A 27020-nucleotide genomic window follows, 5' to 3' on the forward strand; every position below is an offset into this window, starting at 1 on the left:
TGTTTATCCCACATATTCCTTGAAGCAGCGGAAAACAAATTTGCAAATCACACATCTATACAAAATTCAGAATATCACCATGTAATCAAAAGGACAGCTTGCCTTTATCATCAATGAAGCACAGAATAGAAAATGTACATGCAGAAAACAGTGACCAATTATTTACATTATATCATATACTCAATGCTGTCAGAATATGTTTCTGAGGCAAGAATATTTCAGTGTAAGGCTTTCCTTTCCATCAAACCTACGTCCTGCAGTCAGCATGTGTAAGCCCGAAGGATTTATAGTGCGAGGCAATTATATGAGTGGGAGGACTCTGACACGTTGTACAAGCTGCTGCTTCTTTGCAGCGTGATCTGTCACTGCTCAAGTGTCCTTGTGGGCCTTGCAGTTGTGTTATGCGTGCGTGTAATTGTAGCCTCCCCATATAATCTGTCTTCGCTGTGTTGTTTTGACACACTCCTGTCATTGTACCGCAGCATATCAGCACAACACCATGGCTATTTGTCATTCTGCAAACATGCTTTTGGAAAACCCATGAGAAGGCGAACTCACGCCTGTGTGAGTTCATTATTGCGTGTATGCGTGGGTCACATACCTGTCTCATCCATTTCAGAGTGCATGAGTGTGTGTGTGTGTGTGTGCTTAGATCGCAGCGGGGCTTCGCGCTGACTGCATATGTGTTATTGTGTTTTGAAGTTCGCTGATCCTGAGATGAACTCCGTCGCTTGGTAAGCAGCTTCCTTCGTTTAGCCTGAGCTCCAGTGAGCTGAGAGCACACGCTGCTTCGTCAAGCAGACCAGACTGATCCACCACCTGGACTGACACACACGGAGACAAAAAGCTATAGCACAGTGACACAGCCAAAAACCTGTCTCACAGGCACCATTACAGAAAGAAAAAAAACGGACTGATCATATTTGATAAATTCTGATATAAAATTCAGCAGCACACCAGATAATTCTTCAAATACCCACCTCTTAATTAGAGCCACGGATTTGGTTTGTTGTTTTTTGTGAACTTTCTATTTTAAAAGCATAATAAATATAATAATTTATTTTTTTTTTCTATTTAATCGAACATTTCATGTACATACCACACTCAAAATATTTCTACTACATAGACCTGAGAGTGAAATACTTTTGTTAGGATCAAGATCAATCACATTTTATTTATTTTTGTGTGTGTGTCTGTGTGTGTGTGTGAATGAAAAAGCTGGACCGCTGTTTAGGTAGGAAACGATAATGGAATTGCAGTCCATATTGAGTCTCAACTTTTAAACCCACACATTAAAACTTGGCGAGGAAGTTTAAACATCTACCGATTTGAAATTCAAACTGAGGACATTTCTGTGATAAAACGATTCTTTTTGCAAATTGCCGTTTCCAACATGAAAAGAAGGAACTATCACTTATTTTAAAGCAGAACAAAAGATACGATGTCACGATGTGCATGACTAGTAAATGGAGGGATGCGTGGAAGGGGGGGAAAAAAAATGATTTTGAAGGGAAGATAAAGTGTTTTCTCACCGTCTGTAAAATCTCTGTTGAGGCACTCAGTGGTATTTGACAGAAAACAGCAAAATTAACCAAGAGGTTGAGGGTCAATAACGGAGCCAGGGCTGGCTGCTGAGGTGGCGGTGACAGCAGATTGACCAGGGACTGCAGGCGGTCAATGGGAAGAGGGCGAACTAAGAGCGAGCAAAGACGGCGTAGGTGGTCCCACGCTTCTTTGGCCTGTACCTGGAGATAAAAAGAGCGTGTGAATTACTGAACAAAGACAAATTTTTTGGAGAGCCATTGCTTTAAACATCTTTATTGTCATTGAAGATCAACAGACAAGTAATTTGCAAATGATAAAGGAAGATGACCTATTGTCAGAAGAATGCATAATTGCAAAGGGGGGAGACGGTGGCGACAGCGGCGAGTCTCGCAGGGTTATGAGAGGAGACAGAGAGACCAAAGTCAGGCCAGCTGGCCAGACACTCACTGAGAAATCAATACTACATCACCCTTTTCACCCCGCTCCTCTTCCATTGTCGATCTCTCTCTCCGTCTCTTCACCACTGTCTCACTCTCTCCCTCTCGGATAGGGGTCATCCATAATTTATTCTTTAACGTGTTATTATTCTTTCTCTGTATTGGCTCTGAGACTTTCGATAGCAATACACCTGCTCTAGAGAGACTGAGATTTTATGCCCTCCTGTAGTCACACCAAACAAGCCTCTAAATGCCCATACACAACAATGATGACGCTAGGCTCACCGTCTTAGTTAGCATGCTAATAATAAGTACAACTGAGACTGTATAACCGTATTAGTTTCACATTTAGTAATTAAACTATTGGACAGAGTTAAAAGAGGACAATTCAAATCATCAAAGTTATTATTATTCGTCATGAGGGGAACATGAACGTCTGCCCCAAATGTCATGGCAACCCATCCAACACTAACTGAGATATTTCGGTCAGTACAAAAGTGGTAGCCTATAGCTGGCTATTTCTTTGCTAGAAAGGGATACATGAACGTAACTTAATAAAAAACATTCTTACCAGCTGTAAAGCTCTGTGGTGCCACCTGTTGGTGGGGTGGTGGTAGAAGGTCAGCAGCCACAGAAGGGGGCCACAGTCCTCAGGGCCCGAGGTGACCAGCAGCTGGACAGCCACCTGCACCCAGTGGGCACACTCAACCAGCAGGAACCAGGCCTCAAACACTCTGTCATGCCCCCTACGGGCAAGGAGGACAAACAACACTCAACACCACTGGCAGAGAGCAGCATCATTTTTTTTTTTGAGTGCCACTAAAGTGGAAGTGCAGAGACGAATGATGCTGCAGATCACCAGAAAACAACAAAGAATAAAGCTTGTGCGATTTGATTTAAAACTTGGTAACGACTAAAACACGCACGTGACAACTAAGCAAATAAAAGATGCGACATGTGGCTGATAAACTAAATGAGTAAGCCTCGAAGTTTGTTTTTTTTCGTAAAAAGTTTGCAATGGTGTGTTACAAACACAGCATTATGCTGGAACTACCCAAGGCCACCAGGCTAACAGGGCTATAAACAGGTTTTAATATCCGTAAACTAAGGAGATTTTGGGTGGTCTGAATTAGTTTCTTTATAGCCTGGCACTTCACCCATTTCAGTCTCAGTTTTTCCAAGCTACATGTGTGAATGTGTGCAACTCCTTCTCCATTTCCTGCCCCAAACTACTGTTTAAAAATACAACTGATAATTGTCAGCACAACAATTTACACCCAAGCTGCAGTCCAAACACTTTGTCTATAAAAAGGAAACCACTGTTATTATAAAACGATCTGGTTGTGCTGTGGAAAAAAACAAGCTGTTTGTGGTAATTTACATGACACTAGCTTTATTAATAAATCTGAGGAGCTGCCAATAATATAAGTCTCATCCCCACTGACTACTGAGAGGAACAACAGATAATCTAAGGAAGACAAATGTTTTGAACATTTAAGCATCTAATTGTTTCTCACCATCTGTGGGAAACGGTGGAAGGCATTTTTCAATATTTTCTGACCATTTATAAATCAGATAATTTTATAGATAAAGACAATTAATTGGTACATTATGTAAGTGATAATCCCTGAGGAGTCCATTAATTCCTGAAAATGGAGATCTTTGAATGACATTACACCAGCCAAAGAAATACATTAAGTTGATTCATATATATTTTTATGCATTCGACAATCTAAGGAAGCCATAACTCAGCCTTCCCAAGTAACACCGGAGGGGTTGACTGATACGTGGAATAATCATTACCATCTCATAAGATAGTACAAACCTATGACTAGTACAAAGATACAACTTTGCAACTTGACACTTTGCTAGTTCACTCAAATCCTAGAACCCTTTGGCTTAACTATTAGCCAGAAAGCAAACATTACGCTAGCAAGATTTAAAGCTAGTAGCTTTGCATATAGTTGACAAACAGTAAATATTAATTGGTGGTGTGTTTAACAAGAACAGCTAGCTGCCTTTGCCATTCCCCATATCAATAAAAAACATTTTCACAAACAAATGGCCATGTGTACTGTCTGCTGCAGCAATCCTGTGGTAATCAGAAGATGGGGCACTGGAGGATTAGATGTTAGCTTGTTTACGTGCCGCAGTAAACTGAGGCTTTGACTGTATCCATATCGCTATGGTTACACGCTTTAGATCCTGGATGAGCCAGCGTATTAATTTGGAGCGGCAACCAGACAGACGGTTTCACTGGAACTACGTCGTAGGTGTCCTTTATCTGAAGTTAATGAACGCCCTTAAGCTAATCAGACTGGATTATTCACCCAGACCACGGAATAAAAGTTAATAGAAATGATTATTAGTTGCACCCCTAAAGGAAAAGAAAGCATAATTAAGAGGGAGGCGGAGAGAAGAAGAAACATGAGTGTCGTGGAGCGGATAAGAGACAGAAAGATCGCTAGATAAATGGAGATTTAGACAGAAACAGAGCAGCAACACAATAAATACAGCTACACAGCTGCAACAGCCAGAATGATGCGAAGTTAAAGGAGCAATAGGGATCTCTCTCTTGCATTTCCCTAATACCATCATTAGACCTCTCATCCTCATCTCCCCTTTTTCCTTTTGGCTTCGAAATACGAACAGCAGTAGCCCTCTGCGGGGCTTTGGCAGCTGAAACTCCGCTTGGAGCAACACAACTCAGTATTTTCCCACCGCTGGCTCGAAACAATGTTTTGGGAATTTTGCATGGAGCTCCAGACTGGAGCGGTGGTGGGGATAATGGGCCCTGTTAAAAACCGCAGCTGTAGGGGATCCAGTCCATCGTCTCCATCTCTACTACATCAAGGGTGCTCTGCTTTTTATCCCCAGCCTCTTCTTCTCCAAAATCTGTCCAACCAAGGTTACTCACTCTCTACTTATTGCTATTTAATGCTAATATGGTATCTTTTTACTCTTTTTTTTTTTTTTTCTTGGGTTCATCTCCTTTTTTCACATTTATATCTGGCTTTCCAACATTTGCTTTCTCCACAGTTCTCTCTTTCCCGAGCTAATAGCCTCTAATGAGTGCTTGCATGAGCCACACAGTGCTCCAGGACCTCTGCTGCTGTGATGCAAGGAGAAAATATCCAACTAACCAGCCCTTCAATGGCAGCTAATCGAAATGAGAACACCGCGCAAGCATTTAGCAGGGCGGGAGAAGCAGATACACATTAACGCATTAACAGCCTCGCTCACTCTTACCGGGCGCTTCTGCTATCTCTGACTCCCTCCTCTTCCTCCTCTGTCAGTCTCTGTAATGAGCTGCTGAGCCAGTTCAGGTGACTTCTCCAAGCCTCCCGAGGCATCTCTGCAAGAAGATATTTAAATATACAAACATGATGATTACAGTCAGTTAGTACTTAAGATTAATATTCAACAGATAAGACAACAGATACAACTGTCATCTTTGGACCAAAAAGTAGTTCATGAATGTCACTGCCTGTAACTCCACAGATTTGCAGCTGCAATTAAGTACTGTTTTCATTACTGATTAATTTGCTAGTTATGTTTTCATTAACTTAGTACCTGTTTTTCTGTTGAACGTGAAAACAAAGCAAAAATGCTCATAGCAGTTGCCAAGGTCATCTTCACAGAAAAGTGAGAAAGCAAAATATTGTTTGCACATTACAAACAAATGAGATCTAATGTGTTCAGTCAGTGAGTTTAAGAAGCGCTGGTTTTTCTTACAGTACCGCTGGACAGGGCCAAGCTACGTGTTTCCTCTTGTTCCTTGTCTTTGAGTTAAGCTAAGCTAACCCAGCTGCTGGCAGTAGCTTCAAATTTGCTGTCCAAACATGAGAGCAGTATCAGTCTTCTCATCCAACTACCAGCAATTAAGGAAAACTATTGTTATGTTAAGATGCAGAATGCTTCCAAATAAAATTCATAAGCAGAATATAAAGTTACTAAGGAGTAACACAAGTCAACGTGGCATGTAAACAACACTCCAAATGTAAGGTACACATAAATTCCCGAAGCAGAGCGGGAACAAGCACAATTACTTTCTCCTGTTTTCCAGCAATTATTTTAAGTGTTTTGGGGCCAGGGTGGTGTTTGTCACGTGCCACATTGTGGAAAACAGATTTCCTGTCACAGCCCAAATTTTACACTAATTGAAACAGGTTGACTCACAAATTTAAGCAAATATTTCAAACGCTTGACATCCTGATCCAGGTCTCTCCCCCCTCCTCAGCTACGCTTTAACAATGCAATGCTAAACTTTAATTTATGACCTTTTTTAGAGCGGGGGGGCAGGAATCATGCTAAAACCTCAAACCTTCTACTTTTCACAGAACCGCTTCCTTTCAGTCCCTGGTGAAAAATTGCCCTTCACTGCACGCACACACACAGTAATAATTAACTCTGAGTCCTGGCTGGGCTCCAGTGTGTCCCTAAATGGCTCAATTCATGTAAATCATTCCTGCCTACAGGCTGGCCTGGGCTCACGCTGATAAGCACCACTCTGTTGTGCTCCTGCACTCACCTAGTGTGCACCTCTTCAATGCTAAAGATACCCATACAACAATACAGTAATACATGCTCGGCAAAGATAACACAGATTGTACTCATATGAGGAAAATAGAAATGTTATAGCAGAGCGTGTTTCTGTAACATGAGCAGTGGTTTCCGTTGATCAAAATAAAAGCGGCTTGAACAAAACCGGTCGCTCATTATAACTCTTATAGATTTCAAATAAGTAATGACAGTGTCAACTTCCTTTTCGCATCATGTCAACTTTTATTTCTAACATTATGTACATAAAGCACAGTTATTAACTAACTATTATCGATCAGCAAGGACAAGACACACAGTAGCCCATTCAGTCTAGAGCATGAAAAACTGTTTACACACTGTTAAAGAATATCCGACTACTCACAGTACCAGTTTTTGTGCACCGTGTCACAAAGACATGTCCGAAACTAGACACACAGCAGAGCACATGTGTGTCCTCTTACTCACCTGACGGCAAAGTCATGAGGGGAGTCAGCAGACTCGGAGGAGACTGTGGGAAGAAGGCCTTCGTGGGTACACTCATTGTCTGAAACAACACAAAGCACAATTTTTCCTGAGCTTCATCAATGTAAATCATACATACCTTCAACTCATAGCTCAGTGCGCTCGAAAGCCTGAAAAATGACGTTTTGAATGGGAGGCTGTGTAATGGTGATACAGTAGGTGCTAACGTGTAATGTTGCGTATAATAGGTAGCGTTTAGTGCAGTGTGACTACAGCCATTAAAACAGAGCGCGCTGTAAATGCACTGCAGCACTGCCATCTAGTGGATTACTGAGGTGAAAAAAGCAATAAGCTGTTCTCATGGAGCTGTATAGCAGATAAAATGTCACACCTACAGAGTAGCACATCTGTTTTCTAGCCATTTGACAGCAATGGCTGACACGTAAGTGTGGGAGCTGGGGGCTGAGGAGTTTAAGAAAAGGTAGAAAAAGCCCATATTAACACATCAGTGCAACAACTCACAGTGCTTTCCAGACACTGCAGGTGATTTGTCTGCGCAAAGTTATTACCTGCAATCTGATGACTTGCATTTATTGTTTATGAAGCCGAGGTGTGAACTGTGGTGCTGGTGGTGCGAGCAGCAGGCTCCCAGTGGGAGGCAAAGTGATAATGGTGTGGAGGATTCATCAAAAGTTAAATGATTCTGGGCGCAGAGGGGAGGTAATTGTTCATGGCCCTGTGTGTGTGTGTATTTACAACTTCTACTTCTACATTAAAGTAGGAACCATTCTTTACTTTCCAGCAAAGATGGTGGATAAGAATCACTGGACATCTGTTATAAGGCTCAGAACTTGTTGCAGTAGGTGAAGTCTTCTTTGGCACTAAATACTAAAGACGAAAATGTTTGTTTTAATAACATGAAGTTATGAATGGAATCATTAAAACTTCAGCATCCTGAATAAAGACAGCTGTGGTTACACATGATAGTGTAATGTCTCTGCTGTTTGTGATTACATATTTTGGCTCACCTGAAAGCAGAGCTGTGACCAATGCAATAGAGCAGTAGAGACAAGAAAACACAGATTTTTATTTTGTTTCCACGCGACAAGAAATTTCGGAAATCTCCAAGAAACAATAGCTGAAAATATCAGTTGATTGATCCATTAGTCTACTGACTTACACCAATCAGGCATAACATTATGACCACTGACAGGGCCATCTTGTGACAATACAGTGTTCTACTGAGAAACTTTTGGACCTGGCATTCATTGGTGTGGATGTTACTTAGACATGTACCACCCGCCTAGACCAGACCAGGCACCCCCACCCCATAGCAATGACACTCCTTGATGGTAGCAGCCATCCCCAGCAGGATGCAGCCTGACACAGACATGAAAAACAGCACAATGTGTTGACCTGTCCTCCATATTTACTAGATCCCAAACTGATCAGGTATCTGTGTGATGCACTGGAACAAGCCTGATCCACATTGGCCACATTGGCCCCCCCCCTCAAAGGCCCCTACTAACAACATCCCTCAGAAGGCCCATGTCCATTCTCTGATGAGTCAAAACGGTTTTGGAGGCACAAGGGAGACCTACACAATATTAGGAAGGTGGTCATAATGTTATGCCTAATTGGTGTAAATTCATCAGCAGCAAGTCTGATAATCAAGTAATTAAAGCTTAAATTATTCTCTAAGCAAAGGTTTACAAGAATTTGCAGCTTTTCAGATGTTTGCTTATCTTATTTTATATGATATCTTGGTGTCTAGACTATTGGTTGGAACACACAGGGAATCTAACTCAACTTGCACTTTGGGAAATCACAATAGAAATCAATTACTACTAACTGAAATTTCAATAATCAGTTAACGCATAAAAATCCCCCACAAATTTAAAGGGAGTTTTTAGTTGCAGCAATTCAAGAAACAAATATTCAAGAAGGACATGCGGCTCTGTTGTTAACTGATGAAATGAAAAAGCCTACCTGAAGCTGCAGCAGTGCCCGTTCCCTCATGAAACACCTGGTAAAGGTTTGGATAAGAGATTTAACGGACTCGTTTCCTTCAGCTTGTTTAAGGATGGACCTGGCAGAGATACATGCACAAACAGACACACACAAGAATGGTGTATTCCATTAGCCATTAACAGAATTGAAATATAACCAATAAATGCAGAAATACACACTTCAGCATGCTGATACATTATTACACACACACAGATTCACCTTGACACTACAAGACAGTACTCACCTAAAGATGTCATTTGCAACCAAGAAAATCGAGTAGTGCTGAGCGCAAGCCTTAGGCTAAAAGACACAGAAACAAATATTATGCTTTGTAGATGCAAGGATCCAACAATACAAATCCAGACAGCACGGGAAATAATGGTAATGAACATAAGATGATGCAGCCTCCACACTAGGAATGCTTGAGGAGTATGAGAGTTTGTCTAAAATACTGGTCACCAGGTGTCACTGTTGCATCGTCTACAAACCTCCTGCACTCGCTGCTCAGCTCGTCCCTGTTCTCACTCTCCCCCCGACATTAAACACATCAGTTTACCATTCTGTCAGCCCTGCCTCCACACACACTCACTTTCTCATCTCCTCTTAATGCATACTCATCATGTGTTTTAGATTTAACACATTCTAAAACGCCCCAGCGCAAACATTTAACAGCTGTACCACTCATATCTCCTAGTCCCTAATTACCCCCCCAATCCTCCCCCCGCCCAACATCCAATTTATTATATAAAGACATGTGGTTCGCTATAGGAGGATCACATGTCGTCTGGCTTACAGGCTTTACTCCTGCAGGGTGATACAGTAGTGGGAAAATTAGGAATAGGAGGAAGATATCATGTCTGTTTGATTCACTCACAGCCTATTTAAGAGCTGTAGTAGTTGCAAATGTAGTAAATGGAAAAAACATTAGTTCGGTGTTGGTGTACTACATGACTGAAATGTGTACCAATAAGTTACAATATGGTTTTATAAAGGGCATTTCCCCTTAAGTTCAGGCACACTTGTGTCTAGGCTCACGGTAAGAACAAACAGCCCCACCAAGTGTTTATATGGTGTCATTACAACGTCGTAAAATAAATAGCAAGCGCTTTAATCCTCTGTGAACTCGTTTGTTTCTCTTTTTGTCCAGAAAACAGAAACCATTAATCAATGTAGCTTTACATGTAGCTGCGTGGGCATCAGAAATATGCTGGCATACGGTTTATGCATAACAGTGTACATCTGCATGGGAGGCTTGCATGCCAGCGTGCATGCATGCATGTGAACTGTCGTGGTTCCCCCTAGTGAAAACAGATGGGTTTTTTTTTTTTTTTAGAATCCTCCTCTATACCTTACCACTAACACTTCAAGGAGGGTCAATTACAGCACGCAACAAACATCCTGTTTTTGGCAGTCGGGCCCAGGAAGTGACTGTTTATTGTTATTGGGCTTGCGTTTCTCACTGGATCACAGGAGCGGAGGGGGGCAAGCCAAAATGAGGAATGCGAGCCTAATTTCATGTTTCCCATTTTTGATTGTAGTTTAAACAACTGAGTGAAAGGGAGGCGAGGAGAGAGACAAGCCGGTCTGCTTGCACGCTTGCTCACGTTATATGGCCTCGCACACGTGTGTCCCAACAGAGTGCACTGCACGGACACTTGCATGAAAATGCACATCTGACATCCAAACAACCTCAAGGCTAAGTGAAACTTAAACGTCCCATCGTCCCCGCCTCCCACCCTGTTAACGACAGACACACTATACCAGATGTAATATCATAAACAAAAGCGTGGCGACTAAAGGCCTTTGTGGGAGGGATAAAGTGATAAACCCAAAGGTCAGTCATGTAATGCCCACCCCCCACGGGCATTACATGAATACATATTTTGTTAATTCGAGAGTAAAAAAGCAAATAAACAAAAAAAACCCTCCAGGAAAAAAAAGAGTCTTTACTTATTTTCCCAGAAGTTCCAAAACATTTCTATACGGTTACTGGTCCATGACAGGACAGAGAAACAAACAGATTTCCTCTTTCTCTTCCACACGCACATACTGTATATATACACAGAGTTAGTTCAACTGTTTACAGAAATCCTCCTACAAACTCAAGACGATGGAAACAGGCTCAATCAACAGACAGGCATTATTTGTACATGCAGTGTTAGTAATCCATATAACATGTGCACCAGTGTGTCCAAATCCATCTTCATTTTTGAGTTCTAAAACTGAAAAAGTGTGCATTCCTTCCCTGTTATGTACACGGCTCCAGTGGACCATCACTCTGGGAAAACAAAAGCAACACAACTGACAAACTTTACCTACGTTAACTGGAGCAGAAATGGAAGGTAAGCTGTTGTTTCCCCACTTGGGTTTCACTAACATTCATAGCTACCAAAGGCAATGCAATCAGTAATTTAGAGTAACAGGATACCATGCAATTCTTGAAGGAGCGTACCAAGGTCATTTATTGCTGGATTGAGATGTTTGACTCAAACAATATGCAGGAAACATCTACCTTCGTGGCAGGTCTGGATTCTGGTGCATTCTGGTGAATCGGATTTCAGTGTTTTGTTAATTATTTCATTCTGATCTTTACTTTTCACATCCGCTGCACTGATTCGTCGGATAAATAGCACCCTCTGTTGTTAAAAGAACACAACTCACTGCTGGTAATTTCTGACTGCATCGCAGTAATGAGGACAAAATCTTCGATAACCAGTCATAACAATCTATAAATCAAAAATCACTTCTTGCTTTGGAACCGGGCTTGATTTTGGATTATATAAACTGAGGAGTAGCCAAGGACTCAAGTGATGGGAGAGTTCAGTGCTTACCCAGTACAGTAAAGCCAAATGATGTGAGATGCGGTTTAGAGATCGACAGATTATGTGAGATGTATGTAGAGCAAAGCCAAATGGCGTAAGTTAGCCAGGCAAAAACTGTCGATGAAGACGCATCGAAGAAGCAACGGAACGTTTCCAAGAGCTGTGCATATGAAAACAATACACCTCCATACTTCATGATAAAAATGCTCCATATTCAAATGGTTTGGTTTCACAGTTTACAAAGCAGTTCAAAGTGGAGCTAAACACATATGGAGTGTGCAACGATTTCTGATGTGAGACTCAGGGCAGATGTAATTCAGGGCAGATGAGGCAAACGGCGTAGATAATAAACTCGTTTAACAGCGGCTGTATATCAGCGGTTTATCAACAGCCTCAAACGATGCCAGTTCACGCAGCAGCAAATCAGGACAAAGTGCCACGGTACAATGGCACAATATTCTACACATTTATCTCCAACAATGTCAACGAAAAACAAGGCCACCCTTAGTTACTCCACAGTGTCACAGGTGAATAGGAGGTGTTTTCATACACGTTAGATGCAATTGGACGCATATTTTATTACTATTTCAGCTCTCCGAAAGCAGTACAGTATCCTTTGGCCTTATGGCTTGGTTGTCATGGACCACTTCCAAAATAGTTGTTCATTGAGGTAAATATTTGAGCATAAATCCAAGGATTTCACTCAGAAAAAAACGGATTCAAAGTAAAACCAGACATTTCCCTTATATAGCAACAAAATCCATGAATTAATTATCCTATCAATTAACTCATTGAGTAGTTGTCAGCAAATAACAATGCTTACAGGTTCCTGTTTCTTAAATGTGAGGATTTACGTTGAGTTTCTCTTTTATATCAATGTAAATTAAATAGTTTTGCAGTTTTAGACTGAATGTTACTGCGGATTCACAATTCACTTACTACTAATTAACTCACCACTTTCTAGACTATATAATTAATAAGTTACAAGAATACAACAAAGGGCTTTATCCTGTTTAAGTTGTGAATTCACACATCCTCACATAAAAAAAGAATAAAATATATATATATTACCCACCAGCAGTGACTGCGCTACTTGCAGCTCTAGCTTTTGTGGCGTTGACCCTGTGTTGGTAACAGACTCCAGCAGATTGAGCACTGCCTCCTCCAGGCTGGCCAGGCTGTGACACCACAGAGAGATTAAGGCCTGCTCCTCCAGTGATAAGCTTTGGCTGTAAGAAGAATGTTTACTGCGTAAGTCTTCACTCATTCGCTATTCCCTATAGGCCACAGAGACTCAACAGTTCGCTCTCTTGTGACCAGTAAATTGAGATTTTGGACACCTATCATCATTTTTACATCATCACTAACAGCTGTAGAGTCACACAACTGCAAAATGCAACGAGTGCCATTGTGGGAATGTTAGCAGAAAGGAGCGTACATCCATGGGTCATTTCATTGTAGGAATGCTCGAGGGCACTATATAGTGAATGTGTTTCACACTCATTTGGGCATTCGTGGGCAAAATGGTGAGAAACAAACTAAATGCAGTAGTATCGTAAGTTGAGAGTGATGTTGAACGCAACCGTGGTCTAAAGGAAACTCCACACCTCCAGTAAATCCCCATATGATCCCTTACCTTAAGCAGGCAGAGCCCAGTGCATCCAGGAAGTCCTCACTGAGACCATCTCTGACACAAGTCACCGGTCGCTGTAGCAACGCACCAATGAGAGAGGAAGCCTCGGGACAAGTGACGAGGGGGACACAAGCCTCTGACGTAGCCAGAATAGTGTCACATGAACACCTGCACAGATGAGTTTACTTTATCAGATTACATTTAAATAGACTACATATATACATATATCCCACTCTCCAAGCTAATGAATAATGTTGGGTAAGACAATCTGTTGTCCAAGTTTGTGTCTACTAGAGTTGCAACAATCAAGTCGATTAATCACTTACTATTTTGATAACTGATTACAGAACATTTGCTGCTGTTATAAATCACTGCTGAATAAATATTTTGGGGTTTCAGTCTATTTGTTGGACAGAACAAAACATTTGAAGACACAATCTTCCCTGGGAAACTGTGATGAGCAATTTTCTTGACGTTTTACAAACCAAAACAAATCAGTCAACAAACTAATCAGCCAATTATTTAATTACCAACCTAAACATTGTAGCGCTAGTCTCTAGTGTGATTTATGCTAACCTCTGATTGATGGTTCTCAGAAAGCTGCAGCTTTTCCCAGTATTTTCCTGCACTTTTGCCACCATCTGAATCGCAGAAAATAGCACAATTTAGATAAGTTAGCATGTTGACAGGATAATAATCATGTATTAAACCAACACAGTGAAAGAGACAATACCTTTTTTAGGACTTCGAGATGATACTCTTTAGCTGGTACACCTATATGCTTCATTAATGCCCGTGCTGCAGCGTCATCTTCTTCTTCTGTGGCAAGCTGACGCAACAATTTCTGTGGGAAGGCATGCAACAGAAAGAACATTAGAACTTTACACATACCATATCTCTAATAGAGCGGACAGGGCTTTGAAACAATCTGCCCGAAAAACCCCAAGATCCATAACATCAAAGCTAATGAGTTACTGGAACATAGGATGACTCTGCTGGCGTCACATCATTTGAACCACATGAGCGGAGAAAAGGTATTCCAGTAAGCGAGAATGTATGGACAGCATATGAGCAACTTCAGAAATTAACATTCTTCGTTACAGAGGGCCTTGGTGTTTTACAAGCATCATAAGGGGCCTCATGATACACTGATAAACCAGACTAATAAACCCAGTTGATCCTGGTCTGTGTAAAAAACGCTGGTTATGATGAAGGAACAAAGAGAGGGGAAAGCAATACTCATAATGTCATAATGTTACAGGAGGGGTTCTGAAAACACGTTCAAGAACAAAAGGGCTGATGATTTTTCTCATAAAATGAAATAAATACGTTGGGGAACAGTTGAGGCACGTTGACTTGTTTTTACTTTTAGGGTTGGCATCCTCGAAAACCAAAAAACGGTGCCACATTGCATTCAGTGGTCTCATGATTAATACACTGAATGTTTGAAAAGCGTTTTATTCTTTGGAATTCACTCAAAAGTGCTATGAAATAACCCTATAACATTAAATTAGGGGAATGATTTAAACCGTGGAAGCAATCCTCTCCCTTCGACCACCGAGCTGAATCGGTGGTACAAGTCGGGGAGAGAGAGAGATCCAACAGAAACAGCCAAGTCCTCACATCTTCAGCACACATCTGTTTTTGCAACTAGGATGAACCGAAAAACACAGAAACAGAGTTGAAAAGGTACAAATCACTTTCAAACTCCATGTAAACGGGGCTCAACAAAAGATGAGGAGAAAATGAGAGTGGGAGAGGCACAATATGAAGGAAAAAAAAAATCTAAATTCAAGGCAGAGGAGTGCTGCAGTGATGTTGGTGGAGCTGTGTGGTTTCTTTGGCCAGGCTCTACAGCACGCTAAGATGCTTACCCTCCACATAGTCTCACAAAACAACCCCAATCACTACCATCTGAGAGTCTTCAAACCCTGCACACTGAGTGCATAAAAAACCAATCACATTTATCCCACCCTTGGTAAAAGAGGCACAGTGGGGCTGGGGGGGACGAGAGAGAGAGGGAAGGACGGCTGGTTAGAAGAAATGTCACAGTCGCCCTGGAACGCGCTCCGATGGCTGCATTTGGAGCGGGGTAAAAGGGTGTGGTCTCCAAAGGAATGGGATGAAGGGCAAACGGATAGATGGATGGCAAATACTTTAGGTCAAAAGTCATCTTTCTTTCACAGAAAACAGCAACTGGGTTGGCTTTGGGGACACGGACATGCTGCTGCCATAGAAATTATCCCTCCATAAATCTAAAATTAAAACAGAGGATGTAGAAAAATGCGCAAGGCAAAGACTTGGGTTGTTTTTGATGGGTGTCTGTTAACAATTACCGAGCCGTGATTGAATTCTCCCAAAACCGACGAAAGGCTAAAGTATAGCACCAGACAGTCAAAACAGCAAAGACAGAAAAGGGAAGATGAAATGAGGGATAGACTGAACGTAGGCAATAATAAAGTTAGAAGCAAGAGCGCTTAAAGTAGCGCTAGTGTGCATGAATGACAGCATGAATAAAGGGAACCGCAATTAAAGAAGAAAGGTAATTTGCATAAATCAATATAAACTTCAGGTATTTTTGCATTTTGAGATGTTGACTTTTACATCAAGTCAGAAACTTGTGTGCAGTCAATCAACACTGAACAGTTATGTTTCTTTTATTCTGAATATACAATTTATGCAGAGAGACATTAAAAGAGTTTGACATTTTGAAAAATATGTGTATTTGCTGAAAAGCAGATAGTAAGTTCGTTAACATAATTACGTTAAATATTCAGTTTATATGTCAGCCCAAATATTTGTGCATAGTCGACTCCTAGTGTGCAGATTTGGAGACCTTACTTCTCTTGGCTGTTGGCAGCCTCTAAGTAACTCTCTACGTGCAGTAAAACAATGTGAGAAATAGTAAATGAATTCACCACAAAGGTCAAAAACATCCTCCAGCTTGAAAGGAAGAAATATAAAGGATAGTTTCAGTCAATCAGCCAGAGACATCTAAGTGTTATTGTGTCAAAGCTGCTTTCATCTTCAAAATAAAAACACAGAGAACAGCAGCCAATGTCAGCAAATAGTCAGAAATAGGTTTTAAAATTATAAAGCAGCCACAGTGGCTCCGGGGGCCTACCTGTGGTTCACCCTGTCTGAGTCACTAAAGACACACATCAAAGATTAAGCTATCAAACAGTTCATCATGTGGCCCTCTAATATTGGACTCCCATGCTTTACTTATCCGTCATCTCCTCAGAGATCACGCCATGTTACTGCAGCATTGTGTGGTCCCTCTGCTGCTACAGGATGTCGAGAAAAAGACCAATTGACTTAATGACTCTCTGATATCGCCTGCAGCTACTGTGTGCGGCCGTACCCAGAATTCATCAAACCCAGCGAGAACGCTCAGATGTGGAGAGGAGAGGCGCAGAAGGGAGGGAATGAGGTGAAAAAAAATGGGACAAACGGCAGAATGCTCCGCGCACTATGATAATTTAATGAGGAAAAATACATTAAGCGACAAACATACGCAGTAGCAGAAAACCACACGTATTTGAACAAATCCTTAAAAACATGTGCAAGCACTTGGAAAAACCTAGAAAAAAAACATAATAATAAATAAAACACAGTATTGGGTGCCACTTAGCACCAGACCTTCAGTTTATTATGGAGGCAGCAAGAAAACAATGCTGGGGAGCAAGATCAGACAGGGCTAACAGAAAACAGGCTGCATTCTGCATTCCAGGACAGGCAGCCCAACACAACGCAGACACAGGCAGAGACACAGAGGCAGACCATCTCTGGTCTTAAAACCATACATCTGCCCCACTCCCCAACCCCCCCTCGATGGGCTGAGTTGTGGTGAAAAGGTTTTTTTTTTTGTGCTTCCCGCCATTGCTGTCATTTGTGGTAAGTGGAATCTTATTTGGAGGACAAGAGAAGGACAATGAGGATAAGCTGCAGAGGTGGTTATGAGTTTATTGCAGTTATGCTCTTTTGGACACTTTTCAGTGAGAGCGCTGCAGTGCCGAATACATGCATGCAGTCTTAGTGCAAATGGCCCCAATGAACTCCACCCTGGTTGTCAGGGCTGCACAACAATTCGTGAACATACAACAGAAACCTGCAGTTTTAAACATTTATCAAAGTACCGCAACTAACTGTTATTGCAGTTACTGATTAATGGTTATTAAGGAAATCTCTTGATAAATAGGTCAATTGTTTTATCTATCTAATTACAGAAAAAAGTCAAACTCTGACATCTTTAAATTTATAGTTTCCCAATTTATTACAGCAGAAGATTAAGCGACCTTAGACTTGTTTTCTTGAATAAATTCCTAGATCAATGATTCGATTATCAGAAAAGCTGCTGGGTATTATCGGTTGGTTCTCTTATTGATTAATTAAATCATTGTTACAGCTTTATATTATTACAATTCAAAGGATCATTGGAAAAACATTCAATTAAGCTGTTATATCTCAACTGTTCTATCCAGGTTTCATTTTGCACATACGTTACACGTAAAGACCCCATACCCAGACACAATGCACTCCCCTTCCCCTCGTATCGGGTCAAAGACCATCTGGCACATTCAAGGTTTACGTTCAAGGCATTGTTTTAATTAGCACGACGTTTTATTAGATGAGAAATTAATCAGGAGAATACAAACACGCAGTTAATCTGGCAAAAATGTGAAGGTTCCACATTGTTTATCATAAGCCATCTGTGTGAACCCTCTCAAAGTTGAAAATTGCAGAATGTTTTCTTCCCTCTGTTCTCTTTCCCTCTTTTGTGTGCGTGCCTTGAGAACGCACAGTAAGTAGGATCAGCTATCTATAATGTGAAGGCTGATACTTTTCTGGTGACAAGAGGCAGTAAAGCAGTCAACTTTAATTTGCTTTCAAAATATGTTTTACAGTTTAGGGCACAAAGGCTTTAGGCTAACAGGCCCAGTCTATCTCATTCATCATCCCATGTCCAATTGGAGAGGAAAGACAAGGGAGCTGGCGAGCAAACTCCTATTAAAAGTAAATTAGACAGAAAATCTCTTCAGCAGCCCAAAGGCAGTCAAAGAGAGATTCTTTCAAAAGTATTTGTTAAAAGAATGTCACTGCCAGCTAATCTGTATGTCAAGTTTGTCCAAAACTAATAAGGACACAGACAACAAATAGGTCAGGCGTGAACACAATGAGAATATAAGGGACGATAACAAGAAAATACAGTTTCATACAATTTCACATTTTCCAGTAACGAAGCCAAAGTAAGTGAAGTCCGTCAAATGATTTCAGATCAAGTGAACTAGTGAGTGAACTTTTGAATGGCAGCCATGTTTTTTTCCTCTTTGTGTGTTGTGTAATTCTTTTATGTCCTTGTCTATGTTTCCTAACCGAAACATCCATAAAATAAAGTATTAGAAAACATTTCAACCTCAGGATTAATGAGTAGGCTTCCACTGGGATAATATGTTAAACTATGAGCAAAACACTGTTTATAATCTATAAAAAAAAGTTCAGTCTTTCACCAGACTGCTGTTTCCCCAACTCTCTACTTACTATACAAATGTATCTGCAGCAACATGTGAAAATACAAGCATCACAGTTGTGTAATTGTGTTATTATCTGAATAGATCTGTCTTAATTTGGGCAATATTATCCTAAATTTATAATGTATTGTATATATACAAGTTCTTGTTCAACCAGTTTTATATCAAGACAGTATTATTAAGATTATAGTCTTCAACTTGAGGTTATAGACTTCATCAAGTACCAGGACTGAGACCGAGACTGATATCAAAATATATGAAATGACACCCAGCCCTTACTTGCATCCTTATTTGAGAAATGAATTGATTTGTTCAATTCAATTCAATTCAATTTTATTTATATAGCGTTGATACAAATCGTCTCAAGACGCTTTACAAAAACCCGGCCTGAAACCCCCAGAGCAAGCCTGAAGGCGACGGTGGCAAGGAAAAACTCCCCTTTAACAGGAAGAAACCTTGAGCAGAACCCAGTTCATATGGAGGGACCCATCTGCCTAAGGCCAGCCGGGTACAGACAGAAGCTGTTTGTTGTTGTAGATAACAAACAGCTAATGTGCGGCACAAGCCAAGACGGAATGAATCAGAAAGAACTTGGGACATTATAATATGTTTTCTGTACATAACTAAAGTTGTACCTGTATCCACTGGTTGGCTTTTCTTTCCACAGCATTGCTTGGATGCTCCGAGTACAGTCCCCACAGACACTGGAGCAGCAGCCCTCTGCTTGTATCTGCAGACAACACACCACCACCACCACCACCACCACCACCACATTACAAATCATGTCAGAATCATTACCGTCATTATTACATGTGCCTGTCTGGTAGCTTTTAAAGCCACTACCGATGGACTGGAAGTTGTCCAGAGTGTGAACTCACCGCCCGCAGTGACATAAGGGTTCCAGCACAGACGGCCCAAAAACTGGCCTAAGAAGGGCAGCGTCTTCATTGTTTCTGTTGTGGAGCTCTTAGGAACAGACACAGAGGACCACAGAGAGAAGAAAAATATATTTAATGCAGTACATGTTTTTAATTTTGAATACATCTGGGAAGGCTGTGTATAATATTTTTTCCACCTGGCATATAATCAGACCAAAATATGAAGGAAGTGCAGCCAATACAAAACATATTTTATGTTTTGTTTCACTGTATTACAGATGTTTACACCTTGTCACCTGTTTCATCCTTTTAACCTAGCAACGCGGTGCCACAACACTAAACATTAGAAGATGCAAAGAGCCACAACTCTACTTAATGAGCGAGGGAGCTGAGGCGAGTAACAGACACGTCCACAGGTGTACAGTACATTGCTCATGCATCACCTGTGCTTCCTGTGTTATGGTCATGTCAGCTCCTTCCATAGTGTCAACAGTGAGAGATACAGAAAACAGAACATCGCGCGGAACAGAGCACCGGTCGAGGGTTTTAGTATGTGTTCGTCTGCGCTTGTTTATCCAGCTCAGAATAACAGACCATGTGATTTATTTCACCTCACAGCCAATTAAAACACCCAGAAGGGCTTTAAGCTATGGCAGACGCTGCTTTTAAGAAGTGGAGAAACCCCTAACCGTGGCCTCTTTTTTACATTTTTTTTATTTTACTTTGACTTGGGCATACACTTTCTTTAAGACCAGGATTAAAAAAAAAAAAAAAGGTGAGAATTTACAACTGGTATTTCAGCAGAAGCAAATACTGCTATTTAGCTGTGAGAACACCACATCACTGTACTGTATGTCATCAATTTAATACATCTGTCCTAAGACCGAGCACAACACACCGACTTCTAGGAAGGAAAGAGATGCGGAATAAAAACTTTCAAAATATTTTTTTATTCAGGATAACTGAACTTCAATTTGTAATGTTATAACTTCAGGTAAATAAACAGTACAGTATTTTTTCTGTTTCCATCCTATTACTTTTCTGCATTTTAATCTATAACTACAAAGAGCATGTGTTACGATACGACGACTCCACCGGGATCAAAGAGGTGACGTGTTACTTACATTTACAAGTCTACACATGTGTGCATGAATCATGTTTTTGTGCATGTACAGATTTACTTATTACTGGACCCATATTAACGGACTGTATCATACATTTCACCTCTGAGCTAATTTAACTCCACGGCAAAGCTCCGAGGCAGGAAAGTCCCACATGTTTAAGTGTGACGTATGCCGGTTGTAATCGAAACAGTGTGCCACCGCATTTCCTTTTTCTTGTCCCTTGTATTCTCTTTGGACTTATGCTCCTATCCAACCTTAATGATATCTATTATATTATTATAACATAAATGAATACATTATATTAATCATATTTTAAGTATCCCCTGAGTTTATGGTATCTGCACGGAAGTATGTTGTCTTTGTATTTAAAGAAACAACGCTGCACTTTTAAAACTGACCTCTGACTATTTTGGTAGCCAGATCATGTAAAAGTATTTATTGGTACTGGAGGGTTATTAATACAGTAGATGAAAAGAGGAGGAGGATTAAAAATACTAAGAGGAAAAAAGTTTGTTTCAGTTTGTTTCTATGCAAATTTGCGTCAGTAATGTTCTGTCCATAAAACACGCACAGTAGAAGTTTCAAAGTACTTTATCATGAAGAAAATGAAAAAACAAAAAGAGGCAGCTTTAGGCCTATGTGTTTAAAAGACAATTAGACTGTCAAGGAGACTAAATTGACTCACTCAAGTGGATGAGATCACCATTAATGGGAAGCATAACGGTAATAGGCCAAGGAGAGAGGAGGAATTCTCTAAATGCCCCCATTATGTCCCACACCACCACCGATGCTGTCTGAAACCCAGCTCTCACAGTCAGCCTTCCCATCAGCCCTCTCTAAATGTTGCCCGTCTGCGTTGCTGACGCAACAGCAAAAGAATGCTAGTTTACAATAGAAACTGTACAATGCTTTGTGATTACAGGAATGCCCATCACGAAGCGAAGTAATTATCACCGACTACCAGGGCAAAAACAACGGCATCAGAGCCTCGTCAGCGTTGTCGCCAATCGTAAATGGAGGTCGGGCGTCTTGTTTTGATTAGTGGCAGAAATCTCGGACAGAAGTGACTGATTATGTGCGAGCTGACGAGCCAAATGGGACAAGTTTATAGACAACGATAAAGAGAACAGTGAGGTAACACTTCTGTCCTTGACATCACCAAGCCACAATCAGCCCTAACAGGTTGCTATGGTGACCACATAAATATACACTAGAACGTGTCGTCCAGTTTCCTACACCCACCAGCCGTCTCACTTTAGAGCCGCGGGGTTTCCTTTGAGGATAATGTACTCTTGCATCTGTAGTGTAGCAGCCGTATTAATAAAGAGACAAGCCGGACGACAAATAGCAGGTGCGCATGAAAAACACTTAACAACATTTTCCTAACATTTGGGAGAATGTACTTATTGACTTTCCCGTTGAGAGGTTAAATAAGACAATACCACTCACACAGCTGTCCTTTCAATATGAAAACTGAATCCAGAAGCTTAGTTTAGCACAGAAGCTAACAGCAAATGGCTATCTTGGCTCCAGAAACACCTCCGAAGCTAATGAATCTACAAATGTTTAAAACAAAACAAAACAGGACGTGTCAATTTGTGGTTTTACAGAGACGTTCCGAAAATGGCCGCTGCTTGCCTGGAGACCGCACGGTGATAACAAGACCGTCCAAGAAAAAGGCTGTCATATAACGCCTCATAAAAACAGCAAATGTCATTTTTACAATTCAGTTTTTTTTTAACAGATTCAACAGACGAGATACAATACAGCTGAATCACTAGTAGGTGAACTTTGTTGCATTCAAACACAACCACGCTAGCTATTAAGCTAAACTGAGAGTGATATTGGTCTTTTCATCCATCTTTATAAGAAATCAACAATATATATTATATATTTAATATTTGATTCCATTAGCAGAAGCGGTATTTCAACAGAAAATGTCCACCATTCTAAGCAACTGTAGTGCTGTATATTAATTAACAACAACAACAACTAGGACTATTTCTCATCTTAGGCCATAAGCCACAGTAAAGTTGTGAAGTCATCAAAGGATGCAAAATGCTGCCAAGAAGCAGGCTATCCTCAGCTGGTTTTTTTTATGAGCCCACTGCCAGTAAAAAGGATTTCAACCCAATTAAGCTATACCATTCTCTTTCTTTCTTTCTATCTTTCATTGTATCCGCTTCATCACTCTACACTCGCTGACACCTCCGCATGACGTATGCCGAGAATAACGCTAACACAAAACCAGACAGACAAAGAAACATAAAAGCCGGTGCATGATCTATAAAAGTATGGCTGCCAAAGCCCAGGGAAGACAGACAGAGGCGCTGGGACTGACTGTAACGATTACCAGAGTGTTACAGTAAAACATATGGAGTGTGGAGCATTACTGTGGTTGTATAAACTAACAGAAAAACTATTTTATATATATATAAAAAAAGTAAGGACGTCCTGGTCAAGTTTTTTTGCCCCTCATTTGATTCAAGTTCCAATATGATCATGTGTCAGTCAGCCTAATGTAGGCCTATATGCTCGACAGATGAACAGCTCTACAGTGGATTACGAAAAAAAAAACACTGCTTCCGAATTCAAAGTGATGGGATCGGGATATCAGCCCTGCAGCTTTCCTGTCCTCTGCCCCCTTAACGAATTTGCTGGACCTGATGTGGGGATACATTAGGTTAGCGCTGGAGGTCCCAATGCGGCTGTTACCTGACTAACTCTAATGCTGCAGAGCTGCCAGCCAGACACGCACAACCTCTGCACAGCACAGAGACGCTTCTGTTAGCAGGGCGCCACCAAACGCTGGACTTACTGTTCAAGACCTGGCTCAGACCGAGAGTGAGCGTGTGCATGTTTTTGGCGTGTGTAAGTAGACTAGCTAATGTTTGAATTAACTTAGTGTTTCATTAATCAGACAGCTGCTTGGCTGCTCAGCCTGAATGATTAATCAATGCATTTCTTTAGGTCATGTGTGCAAAAACAACCTCTTAGATATGGAATATTTACTTAGATTCAACATGCACATATATAAAAAACTATCCAAATTTGTCATGAACATCTCAGAGCATCACTCTATCTGCTTACCATGTTGTTTAAGTGTGTGAGAAGTTGCTGGAGGAAATCCCTCAGTCTGCTCAAGTGTAGGCAGGTGTCTTTCTGAGAGTCCGGACTGTCCGCCTGGCCCCAAGCCACTGCTTTGTCCAGCCAGAACTGCATCTCCTGGGCATTCAGCAAGGGCTCCGCCGTTTGTTGGAGCTGACTCAATGGCTGCGGCGCAGACATTTTTCTGCTTGTCCTGGCAAATGCGCTCGGGAGCTAAGAGAGATCCTACAAAAGATAAACAACGAGACCATTGTAAAATCCAAATGTTACACAGAAAGTATCTTATCACCTAGCAATATCTTTTTTTTTTTTTCTTTTTTTTTTAATGAATGGGGCATGCACATGCAAAACACACACGGACGCACATGTGCACAGCAAGTGCAATTTATGCGGTGGATGTTGACATCATTGCGGTCTACTAACCATGGGACAAGATGTGCCAGGGCAGGCCAGCAAACCCAAACATACTGAGTTTACTTTTACAAAAGCAACATTGAGTAACTTGTATATATATAATATAGTTTAGCAACTGAATTAAGAAAATAATGTGTGAAATACACATAAACATGCAGAGCCTTAAAGCTTTTTTTGAACTGTGCATGCATGCAACGTGCATGTGTGGCCCATATCATCTACAACCTTCTACGAGAGCATACTGTAGGTGGCAAATGCAATAATAAGGGGGATTAATAAGTAGAAAATAAACTGAGGCAAAGTGTGTAATGTTAACCTCTTATTATCACAATCTAATGATCAAACATTTCATCCCGAGGCGATGAAGCCATCTCCCAGACATTCACGACGGCCTACTGAGAAATAAACAGCACATTCTTCAACTTTTATGACGACGGAGAGAAAAACGTGGGGGGGGCAGATCACAAGGGTGTGTGTGTGTGTGTGTGTGAGGATGTGTTTCATGTCTGTATATAGTTTTAGAATAGTGTATGTGTGTGTATTTGTTGTTTTTTTGCCATAATGACAGGTCTGTGTGGGACACCACAGGGTAGTGTTTTATGATCACCTCGTTACACACGATTTGTTTAATGTCTTGCCATCATCTCTGCTGGAAAGCCCCTATGGCTCGCTGATGTGAATATATAAATACTCATTTTCGGGGAGAAAAAAAAAAAAAATGGACCAAATTAGGAACAAACGCCTCTTGTTGACTCGTGTCTCGAGGGCTCAGTTTTCAGTAAAACAGAGGTGGAAAAGAACTGCACGGAGAATATGTACGTAGCAGACAGGCGTACCCGCAATCTCATCACATGGACAGCACATACAGAGATGTATTTACTCAAACCCGCTGGTAAAAAAAAAATAAAAAATTCAGCCAGACAAAAAAAATAAAATAAAAAAAATGTGTACATGCACATACGCACTCGTCGGCAGCCCTGGGGTTGGCTGAACACATTCTGGAGCAGGAACAAGATGTGACTGGTCAAATATTATTTTTGAAGATTTGTTAAACTAAGCTTGTGGATTTTGGGTTTCGCTGAGTTTGCGGTTCCAATTATGAGAATGTTGACGTTATTCCAGCATAATCAAATCAGTTAAACATCACTTTCTGCAAATTTACTTCCAGTATGTAACAGTTAAGAACACATGGACTGAATGAGACTAATGTAAGGAGTGCCTCATTAAAAGCTGTAAAATTGTTTTTCTCAGCTATTTTAGAGTAATCTTTTTAAACCAATACAGACACATCCATACGGTGCAATAGGGGCCAATTAATTGCTTCATTCTGCAAGTATGGAAATGGTGTAAAATATTTTTATGGGACTTTCATAGTTACCAGTTTATAACCCAACTATATTGATTAGACAAATTAAGAAACTCTGTGGTGTTTAATTTCTCCGCTATAGCTCTAGAAACAGATTAGGATATGGGGACCCATTATTGATGATTACTTTCATTGTTTTTTCATTCACTCAACACTAGTTTAGGCCACAAAATGTCATAAAACGGTGCAGAGTGCTCGTTACTTTGGTCACTTTTCTTGACTGAGTCAATTAATCGCTCGTATAATCTTCTACAACCCGCTGGGATGACTTTAATTTGGTGGTTTTGTTCAAAGAACTGCTAAACAACCCCAAGCATATTCTGTTTTAGACAATGAACGGCATCAAAGCATCACTTGCAACCGGAGAGCGTTTGGCATTCCTCGCTGGAAAACTTTGTTTATAATTTAGTAAAACAACTGCAGATTCATTCACAATCAGAGAACTAATCTCTTTATTGACTTGCTACTTCATCTCTACTCAGTTAATCTAACAATAACATCATTTCTTGGAAATTATTTTGTAATAGAGAAAGACACACATTGACCTACCTTTGAGCATCTGTAACAAATCTAATTTATCTGGAGGGATTTGTTAAAATATTTGTTAAAACATCTGCGTGCAGTAACCACACCACGCCACAGGGTGCCAGTATTTCCTCCACTCTGCAGCAGCTAGTTGCACTCATAGTGGAAGGCTGTCAGTTCAACGGAAAGACAAAATAACTCATCTTCTATGTGTCAGTCGACGTCGGGTAATCTTACAGCTCCGTGAACGTACCACACCTGATCCATTAGTTCAGAGTTACCTTAAATTCAGCTGTTAGCTAGCTAGCAGCATAACGGCTCTACAGTCGTATAACTTTTGTCGACGCCAGCTTAAAATCAAACTTACACATAAATGAAGGCGTGAAGCCATTAAATTCACATCCCCATCGAGCAGGAGTCGGCTATAACCACCCTTTCTCCATGTCTTCGGATAAGAGGACAAGCTTTTCGTGGCGCGGAGTAAATAAAACTGAACTTCCCTCTTTAATCGGGGTTCCGCAAATGAAAGAAGCCCATTGGCTGAGAGCCGCGTCGAGCGCCTACGTCATCCTGGCAATGCCTGTTGGGATATTGAGTCACAAGGCTGAGATTTATTATACTGT

The 27020-nt window shown here is 40.9% G+C and overlaps 1 protein-coding gene across 1 annotated transcript; it reads right to left on the bottom strand.

Annotated features, from left to right (window-relative positions):
- On the bottom strand, positions 1–27020 carry fancc (FA complementation group C). Its single transcript, XM_084551896.1, has 15 exons — positions 26765–27020; positions 24075–24317; positions 19861–19948; positions 19618–19712; positions 14185–14295; positions 14028–14092; positions 13455–13619; positions 12894–13047; positions 9241–9296; positions 8976–9075; positions 6990–7068; positions 5232–5337; positions 2554–2728; positions 1533–1745; positions 1–819 (listed from the first exon to the last, which is right to left on the bottom strand). The coding sequence occupies exons 2-15, from the start codon at positions 24270–24272 to the stop codon at positions 649–651; spliced, it is 1776 nt and encodes a 591-aa protein (XP_084408022.1). The 5' UTR covers positions 24273–24317; positions 26765–27020; the 3' UTR covers positions 1–648.

The sequence above is a fragment of the Chelon labrosus genome, assembly GCF_963514085.1.
Source record: "Chelon labrosus genome assembly, chromosome: 9".
Taxonomy (NCBI): Eukaryota; Metazoa; Chordata; class Actinopteri; order Mugiliformes; family Mugilidae; genus Chelon; species Chelon labrosus.